The sequence below is a fragment of the Simochromis diagramma genome, unplaced genomic scaffold (assembly GCF_900408965.1).
Source record: "Simochromis diagramma unplaced genomic scaffold, fSimDia1.1 OVJJ01000802.1, whole genome shotgun sequence".
NCBI lineage: Eukaryota > Metazoa > Chordata > Actinopteri > Cichliformes > Cichlidae > Simochromis > Simochromis diagramma.
In genome coordinates this window covers 21,418,998-21,431,748 of record NW_024387492.1, presented here as the reverse complement: position 1 = coordinate 21,431,748, position 12,751 = coordinate 21,418,998, and the positions used below count along the sequence as shown (strand labels likewise).

Below are 12,751 nucleotides of genomic sequence, written 5' to 3'. Positions count from 1 at the left end.
CTTTTAAAGGAGCAGTTCACCCCAACATCAAATATTTAAATGTTTGCTACCCTGTACATGATTTCTGTTCATGTTGGAGTGAGAAGGTTCACCAAGGAATTATTTTATTTCTGTACCTCTACACCAGCCAAACATATTGCTGTGATAATGAGAGGCTCCTCTTAGTGTGACAGGATGTAAACATTCGAGCATCTTCCTGAGCTGAGCTCTAAACGTTAGTTAGCCGCATGCTTTTATCTGTTAGAAAGAGGACACTTCCTACATGAAGATTTGTCCTTTTCTAGTCCACAATTTCTCCCAACAAGCTGATGCTGCGTGAATGACATCAACTGGCATGGCTTCAAGTACACAAAAGAAAGAGAGAGTAGTTTTCTGGGGGTTTGACAAGTCATGTTTAGAGGCTGTCCCTGTCCCTTTTAATTGTGTATTTTTATTAGACATACCCGCCTTCGAAGATCTTGATGCGTGTCGGTTCAGCAGCAGGCTGTTTGACTGAGACCTCCTTCTCCACCTGCTCCTCCTTTGAACGATCCCATGAAACCACTCCTTTCATCTTCCTCCCAAAATGACTGACATCTACTGGCATCAGCTCTGGCTTCAGCTAAAGAAAAAAAAAGTTAACATAAAGGGCAGATTAAGATTCTTGCGGTTGCGTTTCTCTGTAGTTGCGTCCATGCGTGCATAATTCAATATTTCTCTTGCCAATCTTTTATCATTCTGATGACTGCAGCACATACCTGATCAAACCGCAGCTTCCAGGCTACAGAAGAGACCAGTTTTCCAGAGCTGGGTGGAGACATGGCTGCCGTTGTGTACATCAAATCAGTGTTCCTCTTCTGTTTGGACCGCAGCAGAGCCAGTGAAGCCTTGGTACTCAGGTTCAGAGGATTGGGATTGTATGAGCTGACACACCATGAACTGTAGACGGAGCTACGCAAAGCTGCCTGGGTGTTGTTGGGTTTGGTGTAGTTCAGGAAACACCAGCTGACTCTGCTCATCGTGCGTAAGCTAGGGAACTGGAAAAGCTGCTGGACATCCGCCACATCTGTGAGCAGCAGAGTCTGACCCGCTGCTCCGGGTAATCCTGGGCTTTGGTTGGCATCGAGCTGAACCAGCATGCTGACAGGCATTTTATTTGAAGTAGGTTGCTTCGTGCTGTCAGCGTCTTCTGCGTCGTTAGAGGAAACCATGGACTCTGGGCTGGAGCTCGGCTCTTGGGCTGAATCGTCCACGTCAAGCTCCTCTGGGGAGTCGCAGCCACCTGAAGCTGGAGAACGGTCTGTGACAATCTGGAGCGGAGGGGTGAAGCTCTGAGGCCGAGGGACGTCAGAGAGATGGGGGGCAGAGGAACGGACAGGAATGGCAATCTTGGTAGCAACTGGGAAGTCACTTAATGGAGGAGAAGAGGACATCCTTTCAGAATCATCCATGGAGCCTTCGCTCTTCAGACCTCTTCCTTGTCCCTTGTCAGGCTTGCTGCCACCTTCAGTTCCACTTAGCTCCACAGCACTCATCTCCTTGACAATCTGTCCATACATCCTTTCCTCCTTTACTCTTTTCTGTTGCTTAGTCTCGATGAAGAGCTCAAGTGAGCTGGTAGGAGAGAGCATGCGCTTGCCCCCTCCGATAGCAGACCCTGAGGCATCTGTGGTGGATATAGTGCCTGATGTTAGTGATAGGGGGATCCCTGTGTTTAGACGTTGCTCTGGTAGTGAATCTGGACCCTTCCAGAGTGGGTGCCGCAGCACTGCACCATCCGTCTGCCCTAGGAAATGTGCTAAGTTGAAACCTCCTCCAACTCCTCCATGTGGCTTTGTGACACTCACAACACCAACCGGGGGAGACATGTTGCTGTTGTCAGTACTGCCTGGCCTGGCTGAACCCAAACCTTGTGCTCCACTACCATGAGAAGCTATCAGCTGGCTAACACTGGTGTACATAACACTACCAAACGATGGCACATGGGTTTGGATCCGTACAGGAACCAGCAAACCAGGCAAAGAGGCCTGTGAGCCCAGGTTCTGGGTAGCAAATATGGGTTGGATCTGTTGCAGAAGCATGGAGGAGGTGGTGGACAGCGAGGCTGACAGAGGAGAGCTGCGATTTGAAAAAGAAGCAGAGTAAATCTGAGAGGTTGGATTTTCTGATTTTCCATCATATGGCTGTTGATCGTGGACTTGTTGCAGGGAGTGGAGTGGCTGCTGTTTGTGAAGTGGGAGACCGGGTGACCTGATGTGGAGTTTTTGGAGTTGCAGTTGGGCCTGCTGGGTCTGCTGCTGTCTTGGTGTCTGTTCAGGCTCCTGATTCCAGAAGAGGCCTGGTTGTGGGAAAGAAAGGAAAGGAGGGCCACTCTGGTACTGCTGCATCATATCTTTACTCATGACCTCATGACCTGGATGCTCTCCCTCTGATGACGAGCTTTGGGCCTGCAAGCGATGCTGCTGGGACCTATAGAGGACAAAAACATTATCAATTTTGCTGAAGGCTACAGCAATTTCTGACATAGTACTTGCAGTAATAAATGTGACCCTAAATACAACCATAAAAATGTAATGCAATGATTTTCAAATAATGTAAAGCCTCTTAAGAGAAGTTACAACCAAAATCATAACATTTCAAATATTTATTTTACAGAAATGTGAGAAAAAACATTTTGTGGTCTAAACAATCAAAATCTTAAATCTCTTTTAAGAATTCTTTGGTGTTCTGTATTCAGGCTTTCTTGTCACCACAAATTTAAAGGCCAGCATCCATGATACTACTTTCAACTTTAAATTCTATGCAATTCACTACATTCTGTTCTCATTGCGTTATTTTACACAGTTTCCCAGATGTTTTTGAAGCAGGGCTGTACTATTATTATTTTAGGTTATTTCTCTGTAAGCATATTTTGTCTGACCTGCTATAGAGAGGTTCCTCTGGAAGGCTGTCTTCGCTGACACTCTGTTGGAGAATATGCTGGTGGTGCTGTTGATGTTGGTGAGGTCCTATATCTGTGCATAAAATGCATACATTTGAAAAGAATACTCATTTTACAAAAGTAAGCTATAATAGCAGAATGCAATCCATGCACGGAAGGATGTGGGTAGTTTATTGAGTCGAGAAATTTTTCAATAAAAGTTTGGGAAAGTATGATGAATAAAGTATAAGACAAAAAAATGTATAGATAACATACTAAGATGAATGTGAAGCTTACCAGCACCAGTCCCAGTTCTCTTGGTTCTGCTGACTGCTTCGCTGCTGCTGTGAGGGGATCCTGCTGGACCAGGCCATCCGCCATGCTCCAAACTCTCCTGTTTGATTGACGTTTCTGCGCCCCCTGGCTCCTGGGTAACTGCCTCTGGATAAACACTCAGTGAAGCCTGCCAAATGCAGAGAAGTGTGGAGGGAAAGTGGTTTAGCTTTAATAAAATTATATTTGGTTAGCTTGACTAAGGATACCATATAAACCTTAATATAGTGCATGATAACATTGTGATTGCATTGTATTGAGATGATGATGTCGGTATACCATGGCATCATTAGGATGTCTTTGAATGAGGCTGATGGGGGTGCTAAAATACTAAATTATTTTGTAGTGCCTTCATCCTTAATAAGCTCCTAGTCCTCTTCTTCCATCTAGCTCAGAGTTTTTAAATGTTCAGTTGAAGAAGTTGCAAGGTTGTTTACTTTACTCCAGCTCTTTTATTCCATGCATTGTCACTGACAACTTCTGTGTTCTCTTTCTGAGGAATACAAATGGCACACGGCCAAATTCATCTAAATATGAGTTAATCGTTTATACACTACCTGTCTAACAAGATATCCACGCCGACGTTCCTTCATTGCAGAAGCACTGGAGTACAGTTCTCCCTGTCTTGAGGTTGACAAGCTTCCATAGTCAAAGGATTTACTGCGCATTTCAGGCAACTCCATAGGCAGCGTGCATGGTGCCTGTTCTGATGAAGACCTCCTCATTTCCCTCTGCTGGTGGTGGCTAGAATAACCACTGCCTGGCACAGTCAGGAACTCTGATTGCTTTGGTCCACCACCAGATACTGAAGAATCATCCTTTACAGAAACAAAGAGACAACGTTTCCACTTTGTTCAGGATGCAAACCCCTCAGTGAAGACCTTACTATAAAAGAGACATAAATGCACTTGAAATTACTAAAAAATGGGGTACCTGTTTTGTTGGTGAGACAGACTTGAGACCTTCATCTCTGTCAAATGACATGGAAAGGGAAGAGGAGTGGGACAAGTTACTCTCTTGACTGGGGCTACGAGAAAGGCTGGTGCAGGTCGATTCAAAGCTTGATTCTCCAGATGAGTGTTCCATGTCTGCTAGGCGGAGCCTCTTCTTCTTGGGTGGGAGCTTTTCTGATGGCATTTGGGATAGTGTGTCGCTTCTCTGTGGCAACTGAAACTCCTCGACATGCTGCTGCTTCTCCAGCTCCTTGGTCATTGGAGCTTCTGTGTCCTTATCAGGCTTGTCTGGCTCCTCTGTCACCCTGATTTCAGGAACCTGGATGTTTGGTTGTCTGACTAGTTTGGGTGGGATATGATAAGGCTGTCCAGGTGAGGCTGCAGCTGATGATGATGAAAGGGAGGCCAAGTCACTGTCACTTTGTGGCTGCTGCTCCATGCTCTCTGTCCTCAGAAGGGTGGATTCAGGACTTAGAGCATCTTCAAAGATCTCTGTGTCAGACTGCTCAGAGTACTGAGTACATGGAGCTTTATCTGAAGGCTGATATGCTGGCTGTTCAAAAGACTCTGACTTGTCGAAGGAATTTGGACGGCTGAGAGAGTTGGTGTGCTGGATAACTGATATGACATTCCCAGCTGTTTTTCTGCCCTCAGAGTCAGTAAATAGTGCAATGTCCTCGGAGCACATGCTGGCACAGGTGTCAAAGCTGTCAGACTGACTGTGTGCACTATGAAGGGAACCTTTACCTGTTGGGGTGGCTCTGGACCCATCAAAACTACCTTGTTTAAAGTCATAGTCCCCTATCATTTCCACTGAACCACTACAGCTACTGTCGCAGTGTCCAGGGCTGTCCTCATCATCCCCAACACTCTTTTCTTTCCTCCTTTTTCTTGTGGCTATTTCTGACATACTAACTTTAGTACCATAACTAAAGGCAACATGTTCTGGAACTCCTGGGCCACGTTCACCAATCTTCATACCCAGAGACGAAGTTAAATTCTTAGGTAAGTGTCCAAAGCCCTCGGCCTCTCCTACGTGGGCTTCATTGGTTGAATTTTCAAATGCACTCTGTCTTGTGAGCCTACGATGGCCTGGCGGGTAAAACACATCATCTGTCACAACATTGTCAAAGGATTGGCTACCCCGTATCCCTTGGGGAACACTGAGGTTAGGAGGGGTGGAAGTTGGCATGGAGTTACTCCTAATAAGATGCCCAGAATCTGATGGAGGCTCTAGAAGTCCTGTACTGCTTTGACATGGCCCAGTTGGATACTGCTTTGGATCTTCTGAGATTCCTACATCTCCTCTAAAAGAGATGTGATCCTCAGCTATCTTCCCTATTTCCAGAATTGCACCAGGTTGCTTCAAGGTAGTCAAGCTAGTGGGGTCTGCCCCTGCCATGCCTACTGTTATAGAGTGTCTTGACCTGGAGCTTGGTCGGTAGTACCAAGTTCGACCGAACATAATCTCCTCGTACGTCTTGACGTTGGTATTTGGAGGGCTGATCTGCTGCTCTGCGCTCTCAGAGCGTGAAAAGTAGCCAGAGTCTGTGCTGCCTTTGCTGTGAGGACTGAGGAGGTTAAGTGACTGGGACATGGCAAGGTCAGTGTCCTGTCCTTTTTTGTCACTTAGCCTCAGGGCCAAACGTTGCTTGATTGTTGGGGAGTCATCCAGGGAACGTGCTCTTCCACCAGCCTTTGAAGCTAACATGTGGTGTGACACTTTTATGTCATGAAAGGGGGGGCACTCCATCCCTGTGGAGGGGACTCCCCCAGGCTTGGGAACGATAAGAATAGGCACTTTCATAGATCCAATGGGTAGCTCTTCAGGTGAATCTGCATATGCTGGTTCGGCACCACCTTTATAGTGGGAAAAATGAAGATGATACAGATTACAACCATTCACAGTAAACAAAATACATGCAGAGTTTATATCACTGTAGCTGAACTGCGTAACAGCATTATTGTAAACCAATACATTTTTATTTTGGATCATTGTAAACATACCCATAACAAATAGTATTTTAAGCATCAAAAGATGTTCATAGATATAAAGAACTAGCTACGTGTTAAGAAGGGGTTTCTATGAACCAAAACTGTTTTGACTCTTTGGGAAAATTCTACTTAAAATTTTTTTTTTTAAGTGTCTTATAGAAGAAAATAACCTGTATTCTTGTCAGCTTCAAAGGAGATCTGCAGGGTTGGACTGTCTTTGTCTGTTAGCATGGTGGTGGGCTCCACGCCTTCCTCATCCGTATCGGTACTCTGCTCTCCATCTGAATGGACCTCAGCGTCACCCACTGGTGATGCCTGGTCCATGTCCCCACTACGGGCCACAGCTAGCTCTGAAAATGGTACGAGTCCAGCTTTGATGGCATGAGCATGGGACTTGCGATGCTTGTAAAGGTTGCTCTTGGTTTTGAAAGAAAAGCCACAGGGTACACAAGGGTATGGCCTCTCTCCAGTATGTGAGCGGATGTGCTTCTTCAAGACGCTGGGCTTGGCGCACGCTCGACCACAGTAGTGGCAGATGTACTTGCCAGGCTTTTTTGGCTTTTGCTCTTTTTTGCCATAGGCCTCCTCTCCGGGCTCCGGGCCTGACTGAGAATACTGTCCAAAGGAGCTGGGTAAACTAGGAGATTTGTGCCGAGGGAACCTCCCTGCACCAGCCCCATGTGGGTGAGTGTGTCCTGGGTGTCCTGGGAATAGGTCATCCGAGGGCAACTGGCCAGCAAATGGCCAGGCATGAGGCTCTAGGCCTGGCTGTGGTTTGGCTCCTGAGAGAAACCGTTCAGATTGAGGATGTTGAGGGTATGGCTGGCCAAGTTGGTAAGGATATCCCCTGTGGAACCCCTGAGCAAAGGGGCCTTGTGGGTCTTGAGATGGCGGGCCTCCTATGGCCCCAACTGCAGATGGTCCAGATAGCAGCTTTCCAGAATTCCCTGTGATTGGGTACTTCTGCTGGGGTGCTGATCCTCCAGGAGCCTCCAGGTCAGCAAAAGTGCTTCGTTTGGTGTTTGCAGAAGGCTCTGACGCCCATTTTCTTTGTAGAGGTACCTTCTCCCTTGCTAGTTCCTTGTTTGGACATTTCTGCCCTGTCGCAGGTGATTCACGAGCCTCCATTTTCTTGAAGCTCTCCGTGGTTTAGAAGAGGGAGAGAAGAGGGGATGCAGGGAATTTGGGAGGGTAGGTCTTTGAGGGTTACAAGGTCCCGAAACTACCAGGCATGATAGCGGAACCTTTGCTGGCTGCCAACAAGTTCACAGAAACATAAAATATCCATCCATTTCTCAGAAAGACTGATTATAGAGTCAAGCTGGAAACAGGAATTATCAAGTGGAGCAGAAAGAGGAGCTTCAGTGGATAACATCAGAGAGGTTTCTCTCCTTCTGCCATTTTGTAAAAACACGAACGCTGCTCTCTGTTGTTCTTCTGTCCAGTTCATCTAAGAGCAGAAGAAACCTTGAGTGACCTGCAGAGGGACAGAAAAAGAAAAGAAGAAGCACATGGAGAACATTTTAGGTAAATACTGTAGTCAACAATTGTAATAAACTGTGTTTAACAACATACTCAATTACTAACTTTTCTTGAGGGAAGGGTGCTTGTAGATCCTTTTTCTGTAGCTTCAAGTCCTTCAGTTTTCTCACCAAAAGACCTAAAGCAAAGCAAAAGAGAGAAAAGGCTAATTAGTGTTGTGTACAAAAATCATCCAACAATACAGTAATCAGATACACAGATGGTAAATAACCTTTAGTCTGACATCACCCTTATAACATAAGTCGGATTGGTGTTGATGTGACATTTTTTTCTGCTAAATTCAGCACGCTACCACATACTTTGTTGTGCAGAGACGACTCACTAAGTTGTCAAGTACATGCCTGATGTGCGAATATAAATGTCATTGATTGCTCAGTTAGTTTCTTCACACTGGATTCCATCTGTGCTTGTTGCCTTTTTTCACTCCTTTCTCCTCCCTCCCGCCCTCCCTCCTCCTTCCACTCAGTGAGTCACCGATGAAAAGCAAACCCACACTGTTCCTAAAGAGACACAAAGGCTTATAAATAGCGCTGTGGAAGTGACGTCGGAGTGTCATAATATGTGTAGGCGTCCAAAAAGGCCAAGTCGAAGAGCAGCAATCAGCGCTAGCACCTTTTCTTCCTCTCTGGGTTACATCTAACTTGGTATGCACTTGGTTGAAAAGCAATCATGAGAATGCTCACAGATACGCAGAAACAAAAGAAGACACACACAGATGTAGACAGAGTGCTTGCAGGCACTGTAACTGCACTGCAAAACTGCAGTAGACAGTGTATATGTGTGTGTTTCCGTTGTTTAACGTTTCTTAACCACACCAACACCTGACAGCAGAAGGGGCACAGAGCCACAGAGCACACATAAACATGCATGCTGAAGTTGCATTTTTGCTTTGTATTTCCTCATCTCAGAGTTTAAACAACCTCCCTCACACTCTGATTGCGACAGAAACACACACACACCCACACTGTGGCCTCAGTGCTGGTAAGCAGGGCTCAGTGACGTTTGTGTCTGGGGGCCCAACGTGAGACCTATAAATAGCACCGAAGGAAAACATGTTTTATTCTTAGCAGCAAGAACGTTAAATTTAAGCTAACTTGTGTTTTTCACATGTACTCCCCAAACCCCTACGCCCACTCAGAAAGACAGACAAACAAATACCAGAAACATTATCTCAACCTTGGGTCATATCTTGTGTTTTCCATGGTGTTAAGAGTGAAAGAATGTGGAAGAAAACTCCAGTTGGGCAACAATGGGGATTCAATTGAGTTTAGCTAGCATTATAATCCGGTGATGCTGATTGGTTAGCATTATGGTCAGCTGACACAAATGCAGCCAAAGACAGACAATCTTGGTGATTACTACAGGGGAAGTATGCTACTAATAATAGTCAAGGCAAGGCACAGCTTTTTTTTAAAGACCTTTCACAGTGTGAATCCAGTAATGTGAATGGCATAATTCCCCTATGTTGAAACACTCCAGTATCAATGAGTCATGGCTCATGTGTCCTTTGACGCCTGTAGCACACATCGGATGTGCCAGTGTGCACAGCAGCAGAGGATGTGCCAAAGAGGAGAGTGGATTAACGTCAGTTCTGGGTTAAACACGAGTCCAGAGTGAGTTGAGATTAAAAGTTTGATTTAGCTGTCAAAACAGCTTGGTCACTGAATATACAGAATATAACTCTACACGTGAGGATAATGGTCCGAGATCCTGTTCAAAGTAACCAGAAAACCTTTGATTACTTAAACATTCATAAAAGCTGACATGACAAGAAATTCCTGGACCAGCTTTTATTATTATACAGTTTGTAGGAGCTGGATTGGCTTGAGACTTCCTGTTCCATCCTGCGGTCATGTTTTATAAATGCACATACATTTTCAAGAGCAATACAAGGTAATTTCACCCTCAGACCATATCTGGTGATTTTGAGACAGCTTTTCAACAACTGTGATCTCTCTGTTTCTGGACCCATCCACACGTCTTTCCTTTTTGGTTAATCAATAGGACTTTAACTGAAAGCAGAACACTTTGCTTAACAAAACAGTTGCCCTTGTCTACAGATTCTTTAATATTTATATGCAAATATGTGGTTTGTAATTATCAGAGGTGTTTCCTGCCTTAGGCTTTCCACGTATGAGCAAGGAAGGGCACGGAGGTCACAGAACAGAGCTGCACCATCATTAAATATTGGAGATAGACCATTTTTGACTGAAGGGATTCTGTGTTCCCTCTTAAGCCCACTGGGAACCATATGTCCTTTATTATTCTTTTGACCTAGCAATATACCTTTACACAATTTCTACTACTTGGTGTGGCTTTTTGAAGAGATCTTTTAAAAGCACCCAAGATGACTTCGACTCAGTGAATGTTTCACAATCCTATCCTAAAAAGCCACATATGGCTTCCTTAAAAATCATCTCTAATAAAAAAAAGACAAAAAATCACTTGACTTCTACTGTACCTCTTGTTGCCATTTGGAGGTCTCATATGGATGAACCTGCCAGTTGCAGCTGTAGTAGCTGCTGTCACGCACACGTCAACATCCATCAGAATTCAACTCACACCCCACAAATAAACCAGCGGTGAAACTGACCTTTCAGCTTACATGGTTAACTTGGCTTAACTTCCCTTCAACCTTATGCAAGGTGACTGGTTTTGTAATGAAACTTTTGAATGGTCACAATCTGCTGTGTGAGTGGGAGCCTGTAGTGAATGGCTTACATAAAGCTTTATTCATACATTCACCGACACAACCTGCCCCAGTTCCTGTGCGTAGGAGAGACATAGCTACTGGCGCTGTTTGTGTGTGTATGAGCGTGGGAAGTATACGTGCCAGTTGTGCGTGCGTGTGTGTGTGTGTGTGTGTGTGTGGGCTGGCAAAGGGCATGACGAGACACCCAAGTTGTAGGTAGGTCAAAACTAAGTACATTCAGAGGCTACACTCAGAGGTAAAAATAGTAGAAGTGATACACACTCAAACACTTGTAAAAAGTGATCTATCAAAATGCCCCAAATAAACACAGTTACTTAACATAAAGGAGCAGAGATCAGCTCTGCTTTCATAGACATGGAAATAGATCTAGGCAGTGCTTTATACCCACGGCATGCTTTACTTGGAACAACACACTCGATCTAAGTTTTTACGTTTGTGTGTAGGCAAACTGAATGGTCCTCTTTTCAGTAAGCATGATAATGTGCCCTCAATCGTCCAACCAAAACACATTTCACACAACATTAAACACAACATTTAAAGGCAGTTTTAAGCACACTACATGTGCTGTTTGTATGAATGCAGAAACCTCCACGAATTTACTGAAAACGTGTTCAGGTGTTTTCTCAATAATAAAGAATTTGGAGCTTTAAAATATCTATATGAAGGTTAACACATGTATTGATGAAACCTGTTATATTTTGCTTGTGTTATATAAGATCTACACAACCCACCTGCTGTTCAAATCTTTTGTTTGTGAAATGCAGCCAATCAGAAGCTATAGTAAAAGGAGAGGAGCTAACATGATAGTGGATGAGCTGAAGGGCTGCACTCAAGGCCGGTCGGTATAAGGAATAAATAAGGATTAAGTGAACTGCGTCAAATGGCATAACGCTGTACAATGCCATGAATAAGTGCATCCAGCTAAAACAACATAGTCGGATCCTCAGAGACATTTTCAAAGAGCAACATGGAAACATGAAGGGGGAAGGTCATTATTAGGAGGTATGAGGGGGTGTTGTTGGCTAGAGTCAATTTCAGATCATGGTCCATGTTCAGTTTGTCCTTGTCTCACTTTGCTTCTTACTTTTGCTCTTCTTGATTTAAGGTACCTGGTTATCTTGTGGTTCTGGAATTAGATTAGTCTCCTTTCTCAGTGTCAGCTATACGTCCTGAAGAATTAGACTTAAAGGTACTCAGTGTGTTTAAAAGTGATGACAAGCAGTCTATAGAGTGTATGAGGAGCTGAAAGTGAAACTCCTCTCACCGTTGCCTTCACCCAGACCTTGTTTGAACTGGCAGTTTTACCCTGGACATGAAACTTGGCAGCTTTTCAGCAGTTTGTTGAATCCATCCTCTAGCTTTGTCCTGCTGGGATCTTTCCAACACACCTGTCCTTTAAAACGGAGGAATTCAAAAGGATATTGCAACGACTTCTCAATATCCCAGTTTCCTTGTACAGGAATGCCCTCAGACCTCTTGACAGACTGCTTTACAAAATAGAAGTTCGATGGAAACTAATTAAATAAACATGTTGATATAAATTAAGCAACAAGAGATTCAAGAGAATTCATGTGCTTGCAGGTATGTACAAGTAGACTCATACGCACATATGCCAAACCCTGGAGGTATGAACACTGTGTGGGCATTAACCATGCAGTAAGAACAAAAGGCTGTGTGCGCGCGTGTGTGTGTGTGTGTGTGTGTGTGTGTGTGTGTGTGTGTGTGTGTGTGTGTGTGTGTGTGTGTGTGTGTGCGCTGCTCTGTGAAGTGTGTGGGAGGCTGTTCAATCCTGAGGGCTGAAGGCACTCTCTCTCTCTCTCCCTTTCTCTTTCACTCGATTTCATCCGACTTATTGGGAAGACAGTTGGGAATAATGTTGCCAAAACGACAAGATAATAGATCAACATTTGTACAAATCCCTTCCCTCCTTGAATCATTATGAGAGTATGCATGCATCACTAACACACCCACACGCACGCTCACCAGTAATCCCTCTCCTACAGTGTCTTGTTCAGATATGCAGTAGATAAGCCTCTCATTTACTTTCAGTGAAAGAAGCAGTTGAGGACAGAGCTCTGTGCGTGTGTGTCTGTGTGTTTGCGCGCGTGTACGTGTGGCTAGTTATTCTTAAATTGGCCCGCTAGGGTGCTGCATACCAACTCAAATGGTTGGAATTCCTGTGACAAAAAAACAGAGAGAAAGCATATTTGCGAGTGTTTGTCTTGCCCTGTCTGTCACTCATTGCATAATATATTTGTAAAAAAGACACGAGCAGAATACAAATTAGATCCCCGTTCCATATTTGATACTCTATGA

At 44.6% G+C, this 12,751-nt stretch overlaps 1 protein-coding gene across 6 annotated transcripts in view; it reads right to left on the bottom strand.

Moving 5' to 3' along the window:
• The window catches only part of hivep2a (HIVEP zinc finger 2a), a 118,633-nt gene that overhangs the window by 15,398 nt on the left and 90,484 nt on the right, over positions 1 to 12,751 (bottom strand). For all 6 annotated transcript variants that reach the window (XM_040017189.1, XM_040017192.1, XM_040017190.1 and 3 more), the window contains 8 exons: positions 7,768 to 7,840; positions 6,351 to 7,657; positions 4,166 to 6,045; positions 3,790 to 4,050; positions 3,197 to 3,362; positions 2,900 to 2,993; positions 738 to 2,448; positions 444 to 601 (listed from right to left, as the gene is read on the bottom strand). In XM_040017189.1, coding sequence (XP_039873123.1) covers positions 444 to 601; positions 738 to 2,448; positions 2,900 to 2,993; positions 3,197 to 3,362; positions 3,790 to 4,050; positions 4,166 to 6,045; positions 6,351 to 7,308 — 5,228 coding nt within the window. In that variant the 5' untranslated portion in view covers positions 7,309 to 7,657; positions 7,768 to 7,840. The remainder of the gene's footprint in view (positions 1 to 443; positions 602 to 737; positions 2,449 to 2,899; positions 2,994 to 3,196; positions 3,363 to 3,789; positions 4,051 to 4,165; positions 6,046 to 6,350; positions 7,658 to 7,767; positions 7,841 to 12,751) is intronic.